The 26,778-nt window shown below is 44.8% G+C and overlaps 1 protein-coding gene across 4 annotated transcripts in view; it reads left to right on the plus strand.

Moving 5' to 3' along the window:
• LOC106563560 (ryanodine receptor 1) overlaps window positions 1-26,778 on the plus strand; it is a 138,381-nt gene that overhangs the window by 67,077 nt on the left and 44,526 nt on the right. For all 4 annotated transcript variants that reach the window (XM_045690076.1, XM_014129242.2, XM_014129244.2 and 1 more), the window contains 36 exons: window positions 87-287; window positions 366-477; window positions 608-748; window positions 960-1,233; window positions 4,410-4,524; window positions 4,640-4,772; window positions 4,910-5,004; window positions 5,102-5,237; window positions 5,341-5,530; window positions 5,660-5,774; window positions 5,888-6,008; window positions 6,230-6,399; window positions 7,215-7,435; window positions 7,638-7,728; window positions 7,883-8,023; window positions 8,149-8,312; window positions 8,608-8,686; window positions 8,801-8,890; window positions 9,009-9,152; window positions 9,271-9,348; window positions 9,617-9,692; window positions 9,808-9,931; window positions 10,018-10,133; window positions 10,323-10,390; window positions 10,521-10,642; window positions 11,291-11,340; window positions 11,646-11,706; window positions 11,826-11,952; window positions 12,057-12,168; window positions 12,327-12,408; window positions 12,506-12,636; window positions 13,185-13,505; window positions 13,610-13,850; window positions 14,047-14,134; window positions 18,222-18,314; window positions 20,957-20,971. In XM_045690076.1, coding sequence (XP_045546032.1) covers window positions 87-287; window positions 366-477; window positions 608-748; window positions 960-1,233; window positions 4,410-4,524; window positions 4,640-4,772; window positions 4,910-5,004; window positions 5,102-5,237; window positions 5,341-5,530; window positions 5,660-5,774; window positions 5,888-6,008; window positions 6,230-6,399; window positions 7,215-7,435; window positions 7,638-7,728; window positions 7,883-8,023; window positions 8,149-8,312; window positions 8,608-8,686; window positions 8,801-8,890; window positions 9,009-9,152; window positions 9,271-9,348; window positions 9,617-9,692; window positions 9,808-9,931; window positions 10,018-10,133; window positions 10,323-10,390; window positions 10,521-10,642; window positions 11,291-11,340; window positions 11,646-11,706; window positions 11,826-11,952; window positions 12,057-12,168; window positions 12,327-12,408; window positions 12,506-12,636; window positions 13,185-13,505; window positions 13,610-13,850; window positions 14,047-14,134; window positions 18,222-18,314; window positions 20,957-20,971 — 4,638 coding nt within the window. The remainder of the gene's footprint in view (window positions 1-86; window positions 288-365; window positions 478-607; window positions 749-959; window positions 1,234-4,409; window positions 4,525-4,639; window positions 4,773-4,909; window positions 5,005-5,101; window positions 5,238-5,340; window positions 5,531-5,659; window positions 5,775-5,887; window positions 6,009-6,229; window positions 6,400-7,214; window positions 7,436-7,637; window positions 7,729-7,882; window positions 8,024-8,148; window positions 8,313-8,607; window positions 8,687-8,800; window positions 8,891-9,008; window positions 9,153-9,270; window positions 9,349-9,616; window positions 9,693-9,807; window positions 9,932-10,017; window positions 10,134-10,322; window positions 10,391-10,520; window positions 10,643-11,290; window positions 11,341-11,645; window positions 11,707-11,825; window positions 11,953-12,056; window positions 12,169-12,326; window positions 12,409-12,505; window positions 12,637-13,184; window positions 13,506-13,609; window positions 13,851-14,046; window positions 14,135-18,221; window positions 18,315-20,956; window positions 20,972-26,778) is intronic.

Raw genomic sequence — 26,778 nt, forward strand, 5'->3', positions numbered from 1 at the left:
TTTTCAATTTCACTATCCTCCTTAGTTTTATGAATTACCCTAATCTATGCCGCTAAGTCTCAGGTCATTCTCTCTCTGTCGGTCAGATGTGCACTCTGCTGCAGTATTTCTGTGACTGTGAGTTGCGCCACAGGGTGGAGGCAATCATAGCCTTCTCAGACGAGTTTGTGAGCCAGGTGCAGGCCAACCAGAGAGCCCGCTACAATGAGCTCATGCTGGCGTACACCATGAGCGCTGCTGAGACCGCTCGCAAGACCCGCGAGTTCCGCTCCCCACCACAGGAGCAGGTACCCTCTGCCTCAGCCACTGTCTCCCGGAGGATAAAGTACACTATCACACTTACTGTTTCTCTGTTTGATATGCAGGTCAACATGCTGATGAACTTGAAGAACATTGCGGAGGATGAGGATTGTCCTGTGCCTGACGAGGTCCGCGATGGCCTGCAGGCTTTTCACAAGAACCTGCTGTTTCACTGCAGTCAGTCAAGCTCATACCTAGCTCTCCATATGTAACTTAGAATTTCACTTGTATATCAAAGAGGCCCAATAGTTGAGATTAAAAGTTTTCAGCTAATGTCAATGATCTATCACCCCTGATGTCATGTCAGGTGTACATATCGAAGAGGAAGAGGTAGAGGAGGAGTTGGATATGTCTCTCAAAGGACGACTCCTCCGAATGCTGGACAAGTGGAGGCACCTCCGTAAGAAGAAGGTAGAGGAGGAGGAACCTGAGGAGGAGACCAAACCCAGTGAGTCTCACTCACTATCAGCTGTCCCAGTGAAAAACGGTCAAATCAAGCCAAAAATGTACCATCAATCTCAGTCTAGTCGCCATGGGATAGTTTTATTCGGTTTTAGCAATCAATTATTTTCAGGTTACAATGATTTTATCACTAACACAACAAAAAACAGACAATCGATCAATTAACTGATGTCCCTCCTCCAAAACCAACCCACCAGGCACCCTCCAGGAGCTGATCTCCCACACCATGGTCCACTGGGCCCAGGAGTCATTCATCCAGAACCCTGAGCTGGTGCGTCTGATGTTCAGCCTGCTGCACCGTCAGTATGACGGGCTGGGGGAGCTGATCCGGGCCCTGCCCAAAGCCTACACCATCAATGCCATCTCCATAAAGGATACCATGGACCTGCTGGAGTGCCTGGGACAGATCCGCACGCTGCTCATCGTCCAGATGGGCCCCGAGGAGGAGAGGCTCATGATCCAGAGCATCGGGTCAGTACAGAAAACAGTTAGAAAGGTACAGAGAAGACATTATAAACTGGGTGGTTCAAGCTCTGAATGCTTTTTTTTACTGTTCTAATTATGTTGGTAACCAGTTTATAATAGCAATAAGGCACCTCTGGGGTTTGTGGTGTATGGCCAATATACCACGGCTAAGGGCTGTATCTTTATTTTATTTATTGAACCTTTATTTAACTAGGCAAGTCAGTTAAGAACAAATTATTATTTACAATGATGGCCTACCAAAAGGCAAAAGTTTTCCTTGGAGGACGGGGGCTGGGATTAAAAATAAAAATGTATTAAATAAAAATATAAGACAAAACACACATCACCACAAGAGAGACAACACTACATAAAGAAAGGCCTAAGACAACAACATAGCATGGCAGCAACACATGATGACAACAGCATGGCAGAAACACAACATGACAACAACATGGTAGAAACACAACATGGCAGCAGCACAACATGGTAGCAGGACAAAACAGGGTGCAAACGTTATTGGGCACAGACAACAGCACAAAGGGCAAGAAGGTAGAGACAACAATACATCACGCAAAGCAGCCACAACTGTCAGTAAGAGTATCCATGATTGAGTCTTTGAATGAAGAGATTGAGATAAAACTGTCCAGTTTGAGTGTTTGTTGCAGCTCTTTCCAGTCTCTAGCTGCAGCAAACTGAAATGACAAGTGACCCAGGGATGTGTGTGCTTTGGGGATCTTTAACAGAATGTGACTGGCAGAACGGGTGTTGTCTGTGGAGGATGAGGGCTGCAGTAGATGTTTCAGATAGGGGGGAGTGAGGCCTAAGAGGGTTTATAAATAAGCATCAACCAGTGGGTCTTGAGACGGGTATACAGAGATGACCAGTTTATAGAAGAGTATAGACTGCAGTGATGTGTCCTATAAGGAGCATTGGTGGCAAATCTGATGGCCGAATGGTAAAGAACATCTAGCTCAAGAGCACCCTTACCTGCCGAGCTATAAATTACGTTTCCGTAATCTAGCATGGGTAGGATGGTCATCTGAATCAGGGTTAGTTTGGCAGCTGGGGTGAAAGAGGAGCGATTACGATAAAGGAAACAAAGTCTAAATTTAACTTTAGCCTGCAGCTTTGATATGTGCTGAGAGGTAGTAATCACACCTGTGGGGAGAGGGGCATTCTTCTTACCAAACCACATGACCTTTGTTTTGGAGGTTTTCAGAACAAGGTTAAGGGTAGAGAAAGATTGTTGGACACTAAGAAAGCTTTGTTGTAGAGCGTTTAACACAAAATCCAGGGAGGGGCCAGCTGAGACTGTATCATCTGCATATAAATGGATGAGAGAGCTTCCTACTGCCTGAGCTATGTTGTTGATGTAAATTCGGAAGAGGGTGGGGCCTAGGATCGAGCCTTGGGGTGCACCCTTGGTGACAGGCAGTACCTGAGACAGCGAATGTTCTGACTTTATACACTGCACTCTTTGAGAGAGGTAGTTAGCAAACCAGGCCAAAGACCCCTCAGAGACACTAATACTCCTTAGCCGGCCTACAAGAATGGAATGGTCTACCGTATCAAAACTTTGGCCAAGTCAACAAAAATAGCAGCACAACATTGCTTAGAATCAAGGGCAATAGTGACATCATTTAGTACATTTAAGGTTGCAGTGACACATCCATAACCTGAGCGGAAACCAGATTGCATACCAGAGAGAATACTATAGACATCAAGAAAGCCAGTCAGTTGATTATTGACAAGTTTTTCCAATACTTTTGATAAACAGGGTAAAATAGAAATAGGCCTATAACAGTTAGGATCAGCTTGATCTCCCCCTTTAAATAAAGGACAAACCGTGGCTGCCTTCCAAGCAATGGGAACCTCCCCAGAGAGGAGAGACAGGTTAAAAAGGTTAGAGATAGGCTTGGCGATTATAGGGGCAGCTACCTTAAAGAAGAATGTTTCTAAACCATCTGACCCAGATGTTTTTTTAGGGTCAAGTTTAAGGAGCTCCATTAGCACCTTAGATTCAGTGACCACCTGCAGGGAGAAACTTTGTAGGAGTATCGGGGCTAGTCGCATTAGAAGGGGTGGGAGATGAGGAAATGTTGGACAGGCAAGGAGGCAGGGCTGAGTCAAATAGGAATCCAGACTTAATGAAGTGATGATTAAAAAACTCAGCCATGTGCTTCTTGTCACTAACAACCACATCATCAACTTTAAGGGACATGGGCAGCTGTGAGGAGGAGGCTTCATTCTCCAGGTCATTAACCATTTCCCAGAACTTCTTGGGGTTTAGACATAGAGAGAGAGAACTGCTCCTTAAAGTAACTAACTTTGGCCTTCCGGATAGCCTGAGTGCACTTATTTCTCCTTTGCCTGAACGAGAGCCTGTCAGCCTGAGTATGCATGTGCCGAGCCTTTCGACAAATAGAATTCTTGAGGTGGAGTAACTCTGCAAGATCACGGTCGAACCAGGGGCTGAACCTGTTTTTAATTCTCATTTTCTTATGGGGGCATGTTTGTTAACAATATCACTGAAAATATAAAAAAAGAAGGTCCAAACATCATCGACAGAGATGATTCTATACCAATTTACAGAGGCCAGGTCATGAAGGAAGGCTTGCTCATTAAAGTCTTTTAGCAAGCGTCTTTGACAAATCAGGACTGGTCGTTTCACTGAGCAGCCATTACGAACACAGGCTGTAAAACAGTGATCACTAAGGTCATTACAGGAAACACCAGACTGATACCTATCAGGATTATTTGTGAGTATAACATCGAGGAGAGTAGCCTTTTCTGGGTGTTTGGAGTCATACCTTGTGGGATTGGTAATAATCTGAGAAATATTTAGGGAGTCCCATTGCTTTAGGACTTGGGTAGGTGGTTTAAGCATGTCCCAGTTTAGGTCACCTAGCAGGACAAATTCAGACTTAGTGTAAGGGGCCAGGAGAGAGCTTAGGGCAGTTAGGGTACAGGCCGGTGCTGATGGAGGACGATAACACCCAGCAACAGTCAACAAAGAGCTATTTGAAAGTATCTAGGCACTCCGCATTGTGTCATGCATAAGAACAGCCCTTAGCCCGGGTATATTGGCCATATACCAGACCCCCACGGGCCTTATTGCTTTAGTATACCGGAGAGAGAATTGGAGGAACTGAGAATCAGCATGAGCCTTCTTTCTCCATCAGGAACATCATGAGCAACAAAGTGTTTTATCAGCACCCCAACCTGATGCGAGCGCTGGGCATGCACGAGACTGTCATGGAGGTGATGGTCAACGTGCTGGGTGGTGGCGACTCCAAGGTGAAGTGGTTATATGCTTCATAACTACAGGATCAATGATTGTCTGAAAATTCAAATGAGTAACATATTTTTACACTGTAGTCAGTGCATTCACCCTACATGTGTTCTTCTGCAGGAGATCAGATTCCCTCTTATGGTCACCAACTGCTGTCGTTTCCTGTGCTACTTCTGTCGTATCAGTCGTCAGAACCAACGCTCCATGTTCGATCACCTCAGCTACCTGCTTCAGAACAGTGGCATCGGCCTTGGTGAGGGACATTGATATCTTCTTCAAATACAAGTTTATATTCTTGTATAAATGGGAAAGAAAGGTTGACATAATTCCTCTAAAGGCAGAATAGTTTTGCTGTGTGTTGAAACTAAACGTGTCATGGATGTCTTTCAGGAATGCGTGGCTCCACCCCTCTAGACGTAGCTGCAGCATCCTGTATTGATAACAATGAGCTGGCTCTGGCTCTACAGGAACAAGACCTGGAGAAGGTTGGACACCCCCAGCACCCGCATGAACATTCTCTGATCCAGCAGCACATTGGTCATCACTCTTTCTGTCTCTTTTGCCCTGTGTTTTTCCTCCCAGGTGGTGAAGTACCTTGCAGGCTGTGGGCTTCAGAGCTGTCCCCAGCTCCTGGCTAAGGGTTACCCTGACATTGGCTGGAACCCTTGTGGCGGAGAGAAATACTTGGACTTCCTCCGCTTCGCTGTCTTTGTCAACGGTCTGTGTTTGTTGGCTTCATGTAATGGAATACACTGCTGTAGGTATTGTCTTTCTGTTTGTCCTTCATCACTGAACGTGGTTTGGCTCCATGTCCCCCATAGGAGAGAGCGTAGAGGAGAATGCCAATGTGGTGGTGCGTCTTCTGATCCGTCGGCCAGAGTGTTTTGGCCCGGCTCTGAGAGGAGAGGGTGGGAACGGCCTGCTGGCTGCTATAGAGGAGGCCATCAAGATCTCTGAGGATCCTGCCAGGGACGGCCCCACTGTCAAGAAAGACAGGCGCTTCCCCGGCATGTAAGCGCCAAACCGGTTAGGGACTCTGCCGATTGACTATCTAGTCTTAACTGGTGTAGTAGATTAGAACATGTACTCCTTTCAAAGGTCTTGGGCCTACATGTATTAATTTTTCCTTTCTCCTGGTAGGTTCCCTGGTGGAGAAGGGCAGCATGAGGAGAACAAGGTGCATCTTGGGAATGCCATCATGTCCTTCTACTCAGCTCTCATTGACTTGCTGGGACGCTGCGCTCCAGAGATGCATGTGAGTACTGAGCGTTGGAAAACCTTAAGAGAGAAACCAAGGCTTATGGAATTGTGCTAGCTAGCTGCTGTGTTTTCAGTCTAAGACATTGCTATTTGTTCTTCATCCTCCAGTTAATCCAGGCTGGGAAGGGTGAGGCTCTGAGGATCAGGGCCATCCTGAGGTCCCTGGTGCCCATAGAGGACCTGGTGGGAGTCATCAGCCTGTCTGTCCAAATCCCAGACTTTGGAAAGGGTGAGCCACAGGGGAAACCATTTGGGTTCAGTTAACTCTGTTGTGTTGGCTCAAGGAAAGGGAGTATTGATGTCTTGATGATGAAACAGAACAAAACATGGTTTCAGTTTAGTTTGATCGTAATATGTTCCATATTATATCTGTAGTCAAAAGTCTTAATATGATGTGAGTCCTAGCATTATTCTCCTCTTTAACTTCCCGCTGTCTTTTGTGATGTCTAGATAACAGCATCATTGAACCCAAGATGTCTTCCAGTTTTGTGCCGGACCACAAGGCTCCCATGGTGCTGTTCCTTGACAGAGTGTATGGTATTGACAACCAGGACTTCCTGCTCCATGTGCTGGAGGTGGGCTTCCTGCCTGACATGAGGGCAGCTGCTTCTCTGGACACAGTGAGTCAGCCTCTCTCGATCTCACTACTCATATACTGTACATGACATAAGGCAATAACTTGCTCTTACGCAGGAGTGAGACACTAAGCATATATTGACTGTAAACAGAACTACGGCTAATTTGTTGGCATATCAGCATATTGTTTGATTAAAAATGTATCTCAACATTTTAATTGAGTTGTTAGTGTGTGGTCTTTTGAACACAGAGAATAGGACAGTTTAAATCAGGAATGGGCAACTGGCGGCCCGCGGCCCCCCTTTTGTAGTCCAGTGGATTACTGTTGAGAGTTAGAATAGTAGAATACACAAGGTGACATTTAGAAATGTGGTTGTGCATCAACAGTTTTTCTCTTGTTATTTCAGTCACTGACAGTCACTCAATTAGCCATGTCAGCAAAACATGTTTAGTTTGGTCAGTTAGTCTAGCGGCCAGCTATCTAAACTTGTAGTAATCATGATGGAATTACTGACCTGGGGGCCCCCGTTGATTTTGTTAGTCACTCTCGATCAGAATTGTAGGAAATTAGCTGTAAAATAAAAAACGTTTCTCTCTTCCCCTTGGCAAAATATGTAGAATTGTAGGAAATTAACTCTAAAACCTCAAAAATGCTTTCAAAATGGGGGGCCTCCAAAACGTTTTTCCAGTGGGGGAGTGGGGGGCAACAACATTTCACTTAGTGCCCCAAAAATGCTAGGGCTGGCTTTGACTGCCTGTGTGGGTATGGATGTGGGTACGCAGACCTGCAATTTGTTTTGTGGCCCCCACGCCCAACCAAGTTGCCCATCCCTGGTTTAAATGGATCTCTCCCCACTAGGCGGCTTTCTGCACCACAGAGATGGCCCTGGCTCTGAACCGCTACCTCTCTCTGGCCGTGCTGCCCCTCATCACCAAGTGTGCCTTCCTGTTTGCCGGCACAGACCACCGGGCCATCATGATCGACTCAATGCTGCACACCATCTACCGTCTGTCCCGCGGACGAGCCTTCACTAAGGCCCAGAGAGATGTTATTGAGGAGTGTCTCATGGCTTTGTGCAAGTGAGTTGGACTTACCATGAGCTGTTATCTGAAGTCTATCTTTCTGCATTGTGTCAGTAGAATTGTCCTCTATAATTTAATGTCTCCTGGACATGACATGTTCTCTTCCCTAAACTGTTTGTACAGTGAACTTTTAGTGAGGTGTTTAACCATGCTTGATAATATATTTACGTGCGCTTATTTATTTGTGTCTATTTCCTAGAAATCTACGGCCATCCATGTTACAACACCTGTTGAGAAGGCTGGTGTTTGATGTACCAATTCTCAATGAATATGCCAAAATGCCACTTAAGGTATGGACATGACTTAAACGGTCATTAGACAAACAAACCTTTATAGAATCAAAACAAAGGAATGAAGATAGCCGTATCAAGATAATGTACGTATCATCCAGATGTTAGTATGCATCATCTCACTGATCTCATAATGTTATTTTGTTGGCTGCAGCTTTTGACCAATCACTATGAGCGTTGTTGGAAGTACTATTGCCTGCCCAACGGCTGGGGCAACTTTGGAGTGTCATCAGAGGAGGAGCTGCATCTCACCCGCAAACTCTTCTGGGGCATCTTTGAGTCCCTGGCCCACAAGGTTACACTATTACACTGATCGATCAGAGATATCTTAGTCACCAGGAAATGTTTGGCTCCAATAAAAAAAAACGTTGATAGATCATTGTAGAAATATTTCACTATGTCATCTGGTTCTGGTTTCAGAAATTTGATGCTGAGCTGTTCAAAATTGCCATGCCGTGCATATGTGCCATTGCTGGTGCCATTCCTCCAGATTATGTAGATGCCAGCTACTCCTCCAAGACTGAGAAGAAAGCCTCGGTGGATGCAGAGGGAAACTTTGATCCCAAACCAGTGGAGACCACAAAGTAAGACCCTTGAATGGGAGAGAGTGAGATGAAAGAGATGAAAGAGAGAGAAAATGATGAAGGACCGAAGAGAGGGCGAGATGAGGGGGTGAGATGAAGGAGAGAAGAGGGAGAGATGAAGGGAGAGTAAACCTTTAGGAGGAAGGCCTTGAGAAAACACAAACAAATTAAATAAGATACAGTATCAACGGAAAGTGTTGATATTTTCATGAATATTTCACAGTATCCTCTGCTTTTAGCTACTGTGTAGCAAGTTATGTCTATAGTGTACTGAAGTCTATGTTTTGTGTTGTAGTACTATCATCCCTGAGAGATTGGATGGTTTCATCAACAAATATGCTGAATACACACATGACAAGTGGGCTTTTGAAAAGGTCAGTAAAAAAAACTACCAAAGGCAACAATAAACATTTGTGTATCAGTTGTACAGCAAATTGTACAATGTATGGTGTTTTAAACAATAATGTTGTATGTATGCTCACCTGCAGATTCAGAATAACTGGACGTATGGAGAGATGTTGGATGAAGATTCTAAAACTCACCCCATGCTCCGACCGTACAAAACATTCTCAGAGAAGGTAAGAGGCACAGTTGATCATTTTCTTACAATGCATATTATTTTCTGTCAACCACCACAGATTTTTACCATTGCTGCTCTCTGATGCCCTCTGTCTGTAATGATCTCCTCCCTTGTAGGACAAAGAGATCTACCGTTGGCCCATCAAAGAGTCCATGAAGGCTATAATTGCGTGGGAGTGGACTCTGGATCAAACGAGGGAAGGAGAGGAAGCCAAGACTGAGCAAAAGAAGGCGGCTCGGAAAATCTCTCAGACTGCACAGGTACAGAGAAAAGGACGATAGGAAAGGATGAATAACCCATAAAATTACATTTTAGATTTAATAGGATCTCTGTGGACAGAGATAATAAAAACAGTATGAATAAATGTGTGTATTTCAGGCAACGTACGACCCCAGCCAAGGCTACAGTCCCCAACCGATTGAAATCTCCCACATGGCACTGTCAAGAGAGCTGCAGGTATGATGGCACTAAAGTATTTTACCTTTATTTAACTAGGCAAGTTGGTTAAGAACAAATTCTTATTTTCAATGACGGCCTAGGAACAGTGGGTTAACTGCCTTGTTCAGGGGCAGAACGACAGATTATTACCTTGTCAGCTCGGGGATTCAATCTTGCAACCTTCCGGTTACTAGTCCAATGTTCTAACCACTAGGCTACCCATCCCTCTCAATTACTTTACAGACTGTAATGTGATCAATGTTTTCATAATTTCTCCTTTCCCCAGTCCATGGCAGAACAGCTTGCAGAGAACTATCACAATACCTGGGGTCGCAAGAAGAAGATGGAGCTGCAGTCCAAAGGTCAGAGGTCATTCTGTTCAGAAAACAAAGAGGATATTGCCTACGGAATTGCCCGTCACCTTTTTCTTTCAAAAAACGTTAATGGGAACCTTGTGTGTGTTTTGACTGTGTGTAGGAGGAGGCTCCCACCCTTTGCTTGTACCCTACGACACCCTGACAGCAAAGGAAAAGGCACGAGACAGGGAAAAGGCTCACGAGCTTCTTAAATTCCTTCAACTCAATGGATTTGCAGTCACCAGGTAAAAGGAAAAGTCATTGAAGTTATCAAGTTGAAGAAGCAACTGAATATGTATGGATAAATCATGCTTTTGAATTCTTTCTCCAGGGGGATGAAAGACATGGAGTCAGACATCTCATCTATCGAGAAGCGCTTTGCTTATGGTTTCCTGCAGAAGTTGTTAAAGTGGATGGAGATCGCCCAGGAGTTCATAGCTCATCTTGGTAGAGTGGGCTCTGGGAGGAGGGTGGATGATGATAACCAATGAAATAGTGCTTTGGAATTGAGCAACTGATTGAATCAGTGGTCAATGTTGACTGTTATTGAGCAACTGAATGAATCAGTGTAGAGTCAATGTTGACATTTAACACGATAACAATACTCCATAATGTTGTCTTGTGGGTTTCATTCAGAGGCTGTGGTGAGCAGTGGCAGAGTGGAGAAGTCGCCTCATGAGCAGGAGATCAAATTCTTTGCAAAGGTGAGACCAGAATCACTATGAAACAGGCCTATCTAGAGAGGAGGAGAGATGGCATTTGATACAGCTGTTAAATGTTTACTGCAGGGGTATAAGAATATATGATGATGATGATGAACTGTGTTTGTCTCAGATCCTGTTGCCCCTGATCAATCAGTACTTTAAAAACCACTGTCTGTACTTCCTGTCCACACCGGCCAAAGTCCTGGGTAGTGGAGGACATTCCTCTAACAAGGAGAAAGAGATGATTGCCAGGTAACTCTGTCACACACTGTATTACATGTGTATTTCTACACCTCAGTTCAGTTAGTTGGCTTTCGCCACTTTCATATATCTCTACTCATCATGTCAAGTCTCTCTTTTGGAACCTGTGCTGTAATTTCACCTTTTTCCTCTTACCTTTCATCATTCATTACCTTTCATCGTTCATTACCTTTCATCATTCATTACCTTTCATCGTTCATTACCTTTCATCATTCATTACCTTTCATCGTTCATTACCTTTCATCATTTATTACCTTTCATCGTTCATTACCTTTCGTCGTTCATTACCTTTCGTTGTTCATTACCTTTCGTCGTTCATTACCTTTCATCGTTCATTACCTTTCATCGTTCATTACCTTTCATCGTTCATTACCTTTCGTCGTTCATTACCTTTCGTCGTTCATTACCTTTCGTCGTTCATTACCATTCATCGTTCATTACCTTTCATCGTTCATTACCTTTCATCGTTCATTACCTTTCATCGTTCATTACCTTTCATTGTTCATTACCTTTCATTGTTCATTACCTTTCATTGTTCATTGCCTTTCATCATTCGTTACCTTTCATCAATCATTACCTTTCGTCAATCATTACATTCCTCTGCGTTTCCTCTCTCCTTTCTATTGGGTGTCGCTGTAGCATCTTCTGTAAAATGGCTGCTCTGGTGAGACACAGAGTTTCTCTCTTTGGTAAGAAATCGTCTTTGTCCTGATGATTTAGTTCTGTCCCGTCATTCCTGCTCTGTTTCCGTCTGTCTAACTTGTGTTTGACCCTCCCCACTGTATCTCTACTTCACTGTCCGCTGTTCGTCCATCTCTGACTCTGATTACCTGTGCTTGGCTTTCTCCCCTTCTTATGCTGATTTGAGTTGATGTCATTTGAACTAATGTACTTGCATTGAAGGTTTTTCTACCTGGTACTGTAAATCCCAAATAATTTCTCTTGATGTTGCCAGCCTTCATTATATCTAGGTGACTTTGTCTATCCTGTATAGGAAATGACGCCCCTGCTATTGTCAACTGTCTTCACATCCTGGCACGATCTCTCGACGCAAGGTAATATTCACTTCTCTGAAATGTGTTCACAATCCAAATACGAAGGTAATGGATCAAATGTGTCATCTCAGGTTTTCTCATAGCCTTCCTCTGTTCCCTCCCTGCTCTGAATTCCTCAGGACGGTGATGAAGTCTGGGCCTGAAATCGTGAAGGCAGGGCTCAGGTCATTCTTTGAGGGTGCAGCTGATGATATAGAGAAGATGGTGGAGAACCTCAAACTGGGAAAGGTGTCTAAAGGCAACCAGGTAAGAGCGAAGTGTCTACAAGAGAACAGGTAGGAATTGAACTATTCCAGAAGTATTGTCTTTCAATCTTGTTCACCATGTTTTACTGTGTGGTCCCTCTACAGCAGGTGAAAGGCGTGTCCCAGAACATCAACTACACCACCATTGCTCTGCTCCCAGTCCTCACCTCCCTGTTCGACCACATCTCTCAGCACCAGTTTGGAGATGATGTCATTTGTGAGTCATGTGTCATCACGGCATTCATGTGATGACACATCATTCCAGTTTACTTACTCTCAGAATTGTGAAAAATGTGCATGTCTTGTGGACTGTGTTAACCGTGTATGTTCGTGTTCATGTGTGTTTTTGTGTGTATGTGTTTTCATGGTGGTCAGTGGATGATCTCCAGATGTCGTGTTACCGCATCATGTGCGCCATCTACTCGTTGGGTACTGTCAAGAACCCTCATGTGGAGAGGTGAGTCGGGATCTGGCTCTGTTTATCTTTGTGAACAGTACAGCAATACAAACCTGATCATCTGTGAGTTTGACTGCCCTTGTCTTCCCTTGTCCAGGCAGAGGCCAGCCCTGGGGGAGTGTCTGGCCCATCTGGCGGCTGCTATGCCTGTGGCCTACCTGGAGCCCCATCTCAATGAGTACAACTCCTTCTCTGTTTACACCACCAAGACCCCCAGAGAAAGAGGCAGTGAGTATCCAGCTAATCCTGTGATTTGTTCTCTGTCCACCCAGGACTTGTATTCAAGTTCCTCAACACTCTCTCTCATCTTCTCTTTTTTTCGCCTCTCTCTCTCTGCCTCTCTCTTTCTCTGTTTCTGTCTGTCTCTCTGTCTGTCTCACTGTCTGTCTCTCTCCATCTCGCTTGCTCAATCTCTCTTTTTTCCCATCTGTCTGTCTGTCTGTCTGTCTGTCTGTCTGTCTGTCTGTCTGTCTGTCTGTCTGTCTGTCTGTCTGTCTGTCTGTCTGTCTGTCTGTCTGTCTGTCTGTCTGTCTGTCTGTCTGTGTCTCTTTCTCTCTATCGCTCTGTCTGTCGTCTTTGTCTGTCTGTCTGTCTGTCTGTCTGTCTGTCTGTCTGTCTGTCTGTCTGTCTGTCTGTCTGTCTGTCTGTCTGTCTGTCTGTCTGTCTGTCTGTCTGTCTGTCTGTCTGTCTGTCTGTCTGTCTGTCTGTCTGTCTGTCTGTCTGTCTGTCTGTCTGTCTGTCTGTCTGTCTGTCTGTCTGTCTCTGGATGTCCATAGTCCTGGGTCTGCCCAATGAGGTCCAGGAGTTATGCCAGGACATACCAGAGCTAGACGTTCTATTGAAAGAGATCGGGGACTTGGCAGAGTCAGGTGCCCGTTACACAGAGATGCCCCATGTAATCGAGATAACTCTGCCCATGCTGTGTAACTACCTGCCCCGCTGGTGGGAAAGAGGAGTAGAGAACTTCCCTGAGCTGGAGGGCCAGATCTGCACCGACGTCACCTCTGAGCAGCTCAACCAGCTGCTGGGCAGCATCATGAAGATTGTCGTCAACAACCTGGGAATTGACGAGGCCTCCTGGATGAAGAGGCTGGCTGGTGAGGTTGCCACAATGCTTTACGTGTCTAATGTACCTGTGTGTGTGTGTGTGTGTGTGTGTTTTCTTGCCAACTCACCATCACCACTCCTCTTCCATCCCTAGTCTTCTCCCAGCCTATTGTGAGCAGGGCCAAGCCAGAGATGCTCAAGTCCCATTTCATCCCCACCATGGAGAAGCTGAAGAAGAGGACAGGGAAGGTGGTGGCAGAGGAGGACCACCTCCGTATGGAGGGGAAGGCCGAGGGGGACGAGGAGGAGGGCACCATCAGGGAGGAGTTTGCTGTGCTCTGCAGGGACCTGTACGCCCTCTACCCTCTCCTCATCCGCTATGTGGACAATAACAGGTACAGTACACAGGCAAACTAGTGGCTGCTCATGTTTTTTCTGTAGATATGTAGTACACCCTTTCATATCCTCTATCCTGTCTAACAGTACTGTATGTCAGAAACCATTCCCCCTGCCAGTTGTCTTTGCATACGTTTGTTGTGGTATTGATGGTCTCCATGAGTAGTACCTCAAAGAGATGTCCTCCATTTGCAGGGCAAGGTGGTTGACATGCCCAGACCCAGATGCAGAGGAGCTCTTCAGAATGGTTGGAGAGGTCTTCATATTCTGGTCCAAATCTCATGTGAGTGTAAACCCCTGAAAGGTGACAACTGTTTCTCTCAAATCAAATCAAACTTTATTTGTCACATGCGCCAAATACAACAAGTATAGACCTTACAGTGAAATGCTTACTTACAAGCCCTTAACTTCTTACATGTAGGCGTTCCGCCAGCGGAACCCCTAGCCAACAGCCAATGGGAACGCATGGCGCGAAATACAAAAACAACTAAAATACGACAATTCAATTTTCTCAAACATAGACTATTTTACACCATTTGAAAGATAGACCTCTCCTGAATCCAACCACGTTGTCCGGTTTCAAAAGGCTTTACAGCGAAAGCAAAAAATTTGATTATGTTATGAGAGTACATTGACCAAAATGAACACACAGCCATTTTCCAAGCAAGCTTATATGTCAATAAAACCCAAAACACAGCTAAATGAAGCACTAACCTTTGATGATCTTCATCAGATGACACTCCTAGGACATTGTTCAATCAAGTTCATATTTATATCCAAAAACAGCTTTTTACATTGGCGCGTGATGTTCAGAAAATGTATTCCCACCAAAAACTTCCGGTGAATTTACAAAAATACTCATCATAAACGTTGACAAAATACATAACAATTATTTTAAGAATTATAGATACAGAACTCCTTTATGCAATCGCTGTGTCAGATTTTAAAATAGCTTTTCGGCGAAAGTACATTTTTCAATATTCTGAGTACATAGCTCGCCATCACGGCGAGCTATTCAGACACCCGCCAAGTTCGGGGCAACCTAAACTCAGAATTAGTATTAGAAATATTGTATTACCTTTGCTGATCTTCGTCAGAATGCACTCCCAGGACTGCTACTTCCACAAGAAATGTTGTTTTTGTTCGAAATAATCCATAGTTATGTCCAAATACCTCCGTTTTGTTCGTGGGTTCAGGTCACTATCCAAAGGGTAACGCGCGAGTGCAATTCGAGACACAAAAAGTCAAAATGTTCCATTACCGTACTTAGAAGCATGTCAAACGCTGTTTAAAATCCATTTTTATGGTATTTTTAACGTAGAATTGCGATAATATTCCAACCGGACAATAGTGTATTCATTCAAGGGGAAAAAGAAAAAACGGCGTGCTCGCAGGAACGCGCATATCCAATCTCTTTGTCCTCAGGCAGACCACTCAGTAACTGAGCTCCTATACTCTTCCCAGAGACAGGAGAAGGCTCAATCCACTTTCTGAAGGCTTTAGACAGACAATGGAAGCCTTAGAAAGTGCAATGTAACAGCACAGATACTGTAGTTTCGAAAGGGACTAGAAAGAAGAACTACATTTCTCAGATCCTACACTTCCTGGTTGACTTTTTCTCACGTTTTTGCCTGCCATATGAGTTCTGTTATATTCACAGACACCATTCAAACAGTTTTAGAAACTTCAGAGTGTTTTCTATCCAAATCTACTAATAATATGCATATTCTCGTTTCTGGGCAAGAGTAGTAGTTTAAATTTGGTACGTTTTTCCATTCGGCCGTGAAAATACTGCCCCCTATCCATATCAGGTTAACCAACAGTGCAGTTCAATAAGTGTTAAGAAAATATTTACTAATTAAACTAAAGTAAAAAATAATAAAAAGTAACACAATAACATAACAATAACGAGGCTATACACAGGGTGTACCGAGTCAGTGTGCGTAGGTACACGCTAGTCGAGGTAATTTGTACATGTAGGTAGGAGTGAAGTGACTATGCATAGATAGTAAATAGCAGCAGCAGTGTACAAAACAAATGGTGGGGGGGGTCAAAGTAAATAGTCCTGGTAGCCATTTGATTAACTGTTCAGCAGTCTTATGGCTTGGGGGTAGAAGCTGTTAAGGAGCCTTTTGGACCTAGACTTGGCGCTCCGGTACCGCTTGCCTTGCGGTAGCAGAGAAAACAGTCTATGACTTGGGTGACTGGAGTCTCTGACAATTTTATGGGATTTCCTCTGACACCGCCTATATACCTTATATAGGTCCTGTATGGCAGGAAGCGTGGCCCCATTGATGTACTGGGCCGTACGCACTACCCTCTGTAGTGCCTTACGGTCAGATGCCGAGCAGTTGCCATACCATGCGGTGATGCAACCGGTCAGGATGCTCTCGATGGTGCAGCTGTAGAACTTCTTGAGGATCTGAGGATCCATGACAAATCTTTTCAGTCTCCTGGGGGGGAAAAGGTTCTGTCAAGCCCTCTTCACGACTGTCTTGGTGTGTTTGGAACATGATAGTTCGTTGGTGATCTGGACACCAAGGAACTTGAAACTCTCGACCAGCTCCACTACAGCCCTGTCGATGTTAATGGGGGCCTGCTCGGCCCGCCTTTTCCTATAGTCCACGATCAGCTCCTTTGTTTTGCTCACATAGAGGGAGAGGTTGTTGTCCTGGCACCACACTGCCAGTTCTCTGACCTCCTCCCTATAGGTTGTTGGTGATCAGGCTGTTGTCTCGTTAGCAAACTTAATGATGGTGTTGGAGTCATGTTTGGTCATGCAGTCGTGAGTGAACAGGGAGTACAGGAGGAGACTATCTGTTGGGGTGGTATGCAAACTGGAGTGGGTCTAGGGTGTCCAGGGAGGATGCTGTTGATGTGAGCCATGGCCAGCCTTTCAAAGCACTTCATGGCTACCGACGTGAGTGCTACGGGGTGGTAATCATTTAGGCAGGTTACCTTCGCTTCCTTGGCCACAGGAACTTTGGTGGTCTGCTTGAAACATGTAGGTATTACAGATTCGGTCAGAGAGAGGTTGAAAAGGTCAGTGAAGACACTTGCCAGTACTAAGGGCACAAGGTAAGACCCAAATGCAGACACAGGATGCAGATGGTTGAGCTCCGATATTTATTATACCAATTGGGGTAGGCAAAAGGCAGGTCGAGGACAGGCGATAGTTCATAAACCAGGTCAGAGTCCAAACAGTACCAGGGGATAGGCAGGCTCGAGGTCAGGACAGGCAGGGTGGTCAGGCAGGCGGATTCGGCGTCAGGACAGGCACAGGTCAAAACCAGGAGGGCTAGGAAAAAACAGAGACTGGGAAAAATAGGAGCTAGGAGAAACGCTGGTTGACTTGGCAAAACAAGATGAACTGGCACAGAGAGACAGGAAACACAGGGATAAATACACCAGGGACTAATGGGGAAAACGGGAGACACCTGGAGGTGGGTGGAGACAATCACAAAGACAGGTGAAACAGATCAGGGCGTGACAGCCAGTTGGTCTGCGCATGCTTTGAGTACACGTCCTGGAAATCCATCCGGCCCCACGGCTTTGTGAATGTTGACCTGTTTAAAGGTCTTGCTCACATCGGCTACCGATAGCGTTATCACACAGTCATCCAGAACAGCTGGTGCTTTTGTGCATGCTTCAGTGTTGCTTGCCTCGAAGCGAGCATAAAAGGCATTTAGCTCGTCTGGTAAGCACGCGTCACTGGGCAGCTCGCGTCTGGGTTTCCCTTTGTAGTCCGTAATAGTTTTCAAGCCCTGCCACATTTGACAAGCGTCAGAGCCGGTAATCCTTGGCCTATAATCGTTGCCTATAATCCTTGGCTTCTGGTTGGGGTATGTACGTACGGTCACTTTGGGTACGACGTCATCGATGCACTTATTGATGAAGCCGATGACTGAGGTGGAAAACTCTTCAATGCCATTGGATGAATCCCGGAACATATTCCAGTCTGTGCTAGCAAAACAGTCCTGTAGCGTAGCATCCGCGTCATCTGACCACTTCTGTATTGAGTGAGTCACTGGTACTTCCTGCTTTCGTTTTTGCTTGTAAGCAGAAATCAGGAGGATAGAATTATGGTCAGATTGGCCAAATGGAGGGCCGGGGTGAGCTTCGTATGCATCTCTGTGTGTGGAGTAAAGATGGTCTAGAATTGTTTACCCTCTGGTTGCACATGTGACATGCTGGTAAAAATGTGGTAAAACTGATTTAAGTTTGCCTGCATTAAAGTCCCTACTAGAAGCGCCTCTTCTGGATGAACATGTTATGTCACCTCTCTGTGTCAAATCTGTGTACGCGACCTATAAACTTTGATTTGATTTGATCTTATGACCTTTCTCTCTCTCTATCTTGTGTCTCTGCAGAACTTCAAGCGAGAGGAGCAGAACTTTGTGGTGATGAATGAGATTAATAACATGTCTTTCCTCACTGCTGACAGCAAGAGCAAGATGAGCACGGTGAGCCAATACAGACCATCTGGGGTTAAAAAGCCATTAATTTACAGTTGAAGTCAGAAGTTTACATACAGCTTAGCCAAATACATTTAAACTCAGTTTTTCACAATTCCTAACATTTAATCCTAGTAAAAATTCCCTGTGTTAGGTCAGTTAGTATCACCACTTTATTTTAAGAATGTGAAATGTAGAGAAAATGATTTATTTCAGCTTTTATTTCTTTCATCACATTCCCAGTGGGTCAGAAGTTTACATACATTCAATTAGTATTTGGTAGCATTGCCTTTAAATTCTTTAACTTGGGTCAAACGTTTCGGATAGCCTTCCACAAGCTTCCCACAATAAGTTGGGTGAATTGTGGCCCATTCCTCCTGACAGAGCTGGTGTAACGGAGTCAGGTTTGTAGGCCTCCTTGCTCACACACACATTTTCAGTTCTGCCCACAAATTGTCTATAGGATTGAGGTCAGGGCTTTGTGGTGGCCACTCCAATACCTTGACTTTGTTGTCCTTAAGCCATTTTTCCACAACTTTGGAAGTATGCTTGGGGTCATTGTCCATTTGGAAGACCCATTTGCAACCAAGCTTTAACTTTATAACTAATGTCTTGAGATTTTGCTTCAATATATCCACCTAATTTTACTTCCTCATGATGCCATCTATTTTGTGAAGTGCACAAGTCCCCCCTGCAGCAAAGCACCCTCACAACATGATGCTACCACCCCCGTGCTTCACGGTTGGGATGGTGTTCTTTGGCTTGCAAGCGTCCCCCTTTTTCCTCCAAACATAATGATGGCCAAACAGTTCTATTTTTGTTTCATCAGATCAGAGGACATTTCTCCAAAAAGTATGATCTTTGTCCCCATGTGCAGTTGCAAACCATAGTCTGGCTCTTTTATGGCGGCTTTGGAGCAGTGGCTTCTTCCTTACTGAGCGGCCTTTCAGGTTATGTCGATATAGGACTTGTTTTACTGTGGATATTGATACTTTTCTACCTGTTTCTTCCAGCATCTTCACAAGGTCCTTTGCTGTTGTTCTGGGATTGATTTGCACTTTTCACACCAAAGTATGTTCATCTCTAGGAGACAGAACGCGTCTCCTTCCTGAGCAGTATGACGGCTGCGTGGTCCAATGGTGTTTATACTTGCGTGCTATTGTTTGTACAGATGAACGTGGTACCTTCAGGCATTTGGAAATCCCTCCCAAGGATGAACCAGACTTGTGGAGGTCTACAATTCTTTTTCTGAGGTCTTGGCTGATTTCTTTTGATTTTCCCATGATTTCAAGCAAAGAGGCACTGAGTTTGAAGGTAGGCCTTGAAATACATCCACAGGTACACCTCCAATTGACTCAAATGATGTCAATTAGCCTATCAGAAGCTTCTACAGCCATTACATCATTTTCTGGAATTTTCCAAGCTGTTTAAAGGCACAGTCAACTTAGTGTATGTAAACTTCTGACCCACTGAAATTGTGATACAGTGAATTATAAGTGAAATAATCTCTCTGTAAACAATTGTGGGAAAAATGACTTGTGTCATGCACAAATTAGATGTCCTAACCGACTTGCCAAAACTATAGTTTGTTAACAAGAAATGTGTGGAGTGGTTGAAAAACGAGTTTTAATGACTCCAACCTAAGTGTATGTAAACTTCCGACTTCAACTGTACCTTCAGTTTTTAAATGTTGTGGTTAGCCAGGGCTCTCCAACTCTGTTGCTGGAGCGCTACCAACCTGTAGGTTTTAGCTTTCCTTGAACACGGTTGGAGAGCCCTATGTTAGACTGATGTCAGCAGATTTGGGTAGACTATGAATTACTGAAATTTCTATCATACATTGTCATCATTTACACCGCAGCAACAATGCAGCCAGCAATTTGTCTCACATCCTGCATCGTTTGCTTTAAAAAAAAAAAATATTTACGTACTTGATTGTCAATTAATTTGGGATATCCTCCTAACCCATTGTAGCTAACCATGTGGAGTATAACTTACCTATACAAATTGGTGGTTCTTTTTCAAAACTGTACTTGATGTCTGCATAGGTTTAAGCAAATGCTAACTAGCGTTAGCACAATGACTGGAAGTCTATGGGTGTCCACAAGTTTATCTGACTCTGATATGAAAGATCTTGTTACTTAAGTATATGTCTTGTATGACTGACAACAGCCGAACAGTAAAGGCAAACAAGTATTTTCCCCACATCTTCAGCAGGTATGGTATATTGGAAAGCGTACATTTTTTTAATATCATTTTGATATGATGGCTTTTTGCCTTGTTTTCCATGCCTGCCTTGACCTGTTTATCCACTCCGAGTGGCACAGTGGTCTAAGACACTGCATCTCAGTGCAAGAGGCATCACTGCAGTACCTGGTTCAAATCCAGGGTGCATCACATATGGCCGTGATTGGGAGTCCCATAGGGCGGTGCACAATTGGCCCAGCGTTGTCCGGGTTTGGCCAGGGTAGGCTGTCATTGTAAATAAGAATTTGTTTTTAACTGATTTGCCCAGTTAAATAAAGGTTAAACTAAACGATTAGGCAGTGCATCTGTCAGTAGAGAGGTTGAGTAGCTCTAGCAGGTGGGTTGACAGTTCTCTCTTTGACTGTCCCTTGTCCTCTTTTTCTGTGTCCACGCTGGGTTTCTAGGGCAACGACTCAGAGGTTAGACTTTGTTTCTGCATGACCGCTGTGCTGACCGCATGGCACCTCACTTTGGGGGGCTTTTCATCAACTCCTCCGGCACAATGGCACACCAGGACACCGCACACACACACACACACACACACATTTCTAGCACGTTCCAATACACCCACCCACAACTTGTGGCAATTCTACTTTGTATGTAGAGGCAGCTGTCTATGTCCACTCAGTAACTAGCTTCATGTTCTGCACTTCACTGCAACACCAATGGGAAAGAACTGGACACACAGAAATAGAGCACAATAGCTGGTCTGGATTGACTTACATGCATCACTGATACGTTTTGGATCCAGTTACACTGTCGTCAACACTGTGGACACTATTAACACTCAGCTAGAAGACTAATATCACATTTTCTACTGCTGAACTGTATAGAATTACATGAATAACCACACCTGTGTGACAGAGTGTGTGAGTGACAGACACAGTGCTCCACACTAGGGCAGATAGAAAAAGCAGACATGCACCATACTGTTATAACACTAGTGGACCCCCCCAGACCTGCTAGTGTGTGTGTGTGGGGGGGGGAGTCTGGAGGCTCTTGATGAAAATACTCTGCCGTAGTCGGGCTCATGGCACTAGGCTCCGCACCAGGCCTGCCCAATGCAGCAGTGGGAGCAGAGTGCCATCATCCTGCCAATGAGTTTGCACCCAGTTGATTGTAGTTAGGTGGGAGTTTTCCTTCCATTAATTTTATTTTCTGTTGAAGGTTGGTTGGTCTGTAGCGTTTGTGGTCAAGCTCCCTACACTTGGGGATGCTGTTAGTCCTGCTCTCTGTGCTCATCGTTCACTCATTCCTCCCTGTAGCCGCCATGTCAGACCATGGCTTAGTATCATCATATCCTCCAGTCAGTCTCCACCCACACACTTGTCCCCTTTCTTTAAGCCATGACCTGATACTATATTTAACGGGACTGAAAAAGGTCTCTGGAACAAGCTCTATAGTACCCTATGTAGAATGAACTCAATGTGACTACCTCACCCCAATCTATTTTAATCAAACCTGTATTCTAAAATCTCCCCTAAAACCTTTGCATCCATCTTCCTCTAAACTAGCCTTATTCATAACACACTCCTTGCATTGAAGTACTGGTTTGGAGAAGTGGTTGAATGGACTTGTCTGTGGCTTTGACACACTCCTACCACTCACTCACATTCTACTTCACCAGGAGTAGATGCACTTCTCTGTCATAAAGGGCATACTCCGAGATAGATACAGCAGTTCACTGAAACACATTGTTCTCACTTTTCACCACTGCAGATTCCCTTAGTCCTTCAGGACATTTAGTCATGACACATTCTCTGTTTCTAGGGCTTTGCATCCTCTCCTGTTCTGTGTGTTGGTCCTCTGTTATCTTCACTCCCTGGGCCAACCTCAGCCTGCTGTATGACACGCACGTGTACACATACACACACAGACAGACCGAGAGACAGAGAAATACACACACACACTACATACAAGCTTGCAGGGGACGTCAGAGAGGGCAGACAACAGACCATAATGTTCCATCACAGAAACGAGACAGGAGAGAGGGAGGAGAGCACAGGGGCGATGGGACTTATCCCATGTGGGGCGTATATCCCATGGACATTTGGTTTCCTTGTGTGATTTGCTAGTTGGTAGCTAACACCTTGATCTGAATCTAGTTTCCTATTAACATGATGCTACTAACAACTAATAGTTGTGTGTGTCTTCAACAGGAGCTTCGTTACTCTCCAAAACCATGTAACACATGAATTCACCTAGTGCTGCTGGTGCTGCCAAACGCACCTGAGAAACATACTGTACAACAGGATTTTTCATGTGAATGCAATGCGTTTGTAAGCATGTTTTTATCTGTGCAGTTTCACTGATTTCCTGTCCTACAGATTAGAATGATTCCTTTCAGTTGTCCTCCCCAACATCTTCCACCCCAGCCCTTCTCAATACAGTGTTACATACTCACATTCCCCTTCCCTTACCGGCCAAGTGTTCAGAAACAGGTCATTATGGTGGTGAGATGTAGCCCTTATTCTGGGCAGTTTGGTTATTTTATCAGTACATTGCCTATCCACCTGCAGCAAATACTGAATAATATGATCATGTGAAGGAACTGACCTAGACTGGAGGGTTCAGAGAGGAGTCCATGGCTCTTGATATTAGAGGGTGTTAACTGTTAATTAATGGTATTTTGTGACAGCTACAGCCTGGATAAACAGATAGGGGGACACATTGTAACTCAACGAGTCATTGAAATGAGAAGCAATGGTCACATTTCCACTGGATTGCAGGTATCAACCCGACTCTCTTCTCTGTATACATCAATAATGTTGCTCTTGCTGCTGGTGATTCTCTGATCCACCTCTATGCAGACGACACCATTCTGTATACTTCTGGCCCCTCTTTGGACACTGTTTTAACTAACCTCCAGACGAGCTTCAATGCCATACAACTCTCCTTCCGTGGCCTCCAACTGCTCTTAAACGCAAGTAAAACTAAATGCATGCTATTCAATCGATCACTGCCCGCACTTGCTCGCCCGTCCAGCATCACTACTCTGGACGGCTCTGACAAAGAATACGTGGATAACTACAAATACCTAGGTGTCTGGTTAGACTGTAAACTCTCCTTCCAGACTCACATTAAGCACCTCCAATCCAAAATTAAATCTAGAATCGGCTTCCTATATCGCAACAAAGCATCCTTCACTCATGCTGCCAAATATACCCTCGTAAAACTGACCATCCTACCGATCCTTGACTTCGGCGATGTCATCTATAAAATAGCCTCCAACACTCTACTCAACAAATTGGATGCAGTCTATCACAGTGCCATCCGTTTTGTCACCAAAGCGCCTTATACCACCCACCATTACGACCTGTACGCTCTCGTTGGTTGGCCCTCGCTTCATACTCGTCGCCAAACCCACTGGCTACAGGTTATCTACAAGTCTCTGCTAGGTAAAGCCCCACCTTATCTCAGCTCACTGGTCACCATAGCAGCACCCACTCGTAGCATGCGCTCCAGCAGGTATATCTCACTGGTCACCCCCAAAGCCAATTCCTCCTTTGGTCATCTTTCCTTCCAGTTCTCTGCTGCCAATGACTGGAACGAACTGCAAAAATCTCTGAAGCTGGAGACTCATATCTCCCTCACTAGCTTTAAGCACCAGCTGTCAGAGCAGCTCACAGATCCCTGCACCTGTACATAGCCCATCTGTAAACAGCCCATCTGTCTACCTCATCCCCATACTGTATTTATTTATTTATCTTGCTCCTTTGCACCCCAGTATCTCTACTTGCACATTCATCTTCTGCACATCTACCATTCCAGTGTTTAATTGCTATATTGTAATTACTTCGCCACCATGGCCTATTTATTGCCTTAACTTACCTCATTTGCACTCACTGTATATCGACTTTTTGTTTTCTTTTGTTCTACTGTATTATTGACTGAATGTCTTGTTTATTCCATGTGTAACTCTGTGTTGTTGTATGTGTCGAATTGCTATGCTTTATCTTGGGGCAGCAGCGTAGCCTAGTGGTTAGCGGCAGCGTAGCCTAGTGGTTAGCGGCAGCGTAGCCTAGTGGTTAGCGGCAGCGTAGCCTAGTGGTTAGCGGCAGCGTAGCCTAGTGGTTAGCGGCAGCGTAGCCTAGTGGTTAGCGGCAGCGTAGCCTAGTGGTTAGCGGCAGCGTAGCCTAGTGGTTAGCGCGTTGGACGAGTAACCAAAAGGTTGCAAGTTCAAATCCCCAAGCTGACAAGGTACAAATCTGTCGTTCTGCCCCTGAACAAGGCAGTTAACCCACTGTTCATAGGCCCTCATTGAAAATAAGAATTTGTTCTTAACTGACTTGGCTAGTTAAATAAAGGTAAAAATAAAACAATCTTGGTCACAGTTGCAAATGAGAACTTGTTCTCAACAAGCCTACCTGGTGAAATTAAAAAAATTAAATAATGCTGGAAATAATGTGGCAAGAGCACATTATGGTTTTTAGTACATTGCACAAAGTGTAGATGCCGTGTACATCTAGGATGTCAAACTCATTCCATGGAGGGCCTAGTGTCTGCTGGTTTTTGGGATTTTCTTTAAATTAAGACTTAGACAACCAGATGAGGAGAGTTCCTTACTGAGACCTAGACAACCAGGTGAGGGGAGTTCCTTACTAAGACCTAGACAACCAGGTGAGAGGAGTTCCTTACAAAGACTTAAACAACTAGGTGAGGGGAGTTCCTTACTAAGACCTAGACAACCAGGTGAGGGGAGTTCCTTACAAAGACCTAGACAACCAGGTGAGGGGAGTTCCTTACTAAGACCTAGACAACCAGGTGAGGGGAGTTCCTTACTAAGATATAGACAACCAGGTGAGGAAAGTTCCTTACTAAGACCTAGACAACCAGGTGAGGGGAGTTCCTTACAAAGACCTAGACAACCAGGTGAGGGGAGTTCCTTACTAAGACCTAGACAACCAGGTGAGGGGAGTTCCTTACTAAGACATAGACAACCAGGTGAGGGGAGTTCCTTACAAAGATCTAGACAACCAGATGAGGGGAGTTCCTTACTAAGACCTAGACAACCAGGTGAGGGGAGTTCCTTACTAAGCCCTAGACAACCAGGTGAGGGGAGTTCCTTACAAAGACCTAGACAACCAGGTGAGGGAAGTTCTTTACTAATCAGTGACCTTAATTCATCGACAAGTACAAGGGAGGAGTGAAAACCAGCAGACACTCAGCCCTCCGTGGAATGTGTTTGACACGTGATGGAGATTATTTAATGTAATGTAAATATACACTCAGTAGCCAGTTTATTAGGTACACCACCTCATTCACAAAAATGGTTGACTCCTACAGTCTCGTGGCCGTGGCTTGCTATATAAAACAGTCAGACAGGCATCAAGGCATTCAGTTACTGTTCGATTGAATGTTAGAATTGGAAAAGCAAGTGACCTAAGTGACTTTGAGCGTGGTTTCGTCATCGGTGCCAGGTGTGCCAGTTCCATTATCTCAGAAACGGCCGGCCTCCTCGGCTTTTCACACACAACGGTATCTAGGGTTTACAGAGAATGGTGCGACAAACGAAAAAGATCCAGTCAGCGGCAGTCCTGTGGGCGAAAACATCTTGTTGATGAGAGAGGTTGAAGGAGGCGAGCCACAAACAGGCAAATAATGGCGCAGTACAACAGTGGTGTGCAGAACAGCATCTCGGAACGCACAACTCGTCGGTCCTTGTCACAGATGGGCTATTGCAGCAGACGACCACACCAGGTTCCACTCCTATCAGCTAAAAACAAGAAGAAGTGGCTCCAGTGGGCACAAGATCACCAACACTGGACAATTGAGGAGTGGAAAAACATTGCCTGGTCCGACCAATCCCGGTTCCTATCAGGATTTGGCATAAGGAGCATGAGTCCATGGCCTCATTCTGTCTGGTGTTAACGGCAGAGGTTGGTGGTGAATTAATGTGGGGTATGTTTTCCTGGCACACGTTAGGTCCTTTGATACCAACTGAGCAACTTAGGAACACCACACCTTGTAGAATCCATGCCCTGAAGAATTCAGGCTGTTCTGGAGGCAAAGGGGGGGTCTGACCCAGTACTATATGGGTGTACTATATGGGTGTACCTAAATGTAGAAGTAGTTGCTTTTCTATTGTGTGTTCATAATAATTATTTTCATGGTTAAGAGGTAGAACAGGACTCTTATTTAAAAATGTAAGTGACTGTGAGTGTTGTGCCATCGAATCAGTGCCATGGGTTCAATGCTAAGCAGTGGTAATTGATGGTGTTCAATG

This window comes from Salmo salar, chromosome ssa11 (genome assembly GCF_905237065.1).
Source record: "Salmo salar chromosome ssa11, Ssal_v3.1, whole genome shotgun sequence".
NCBI lineage: Eukaryota > Metazoa > Chordata > Actinopteri > Salmoniformes > Salmonidae > Salmo > Salmo salar.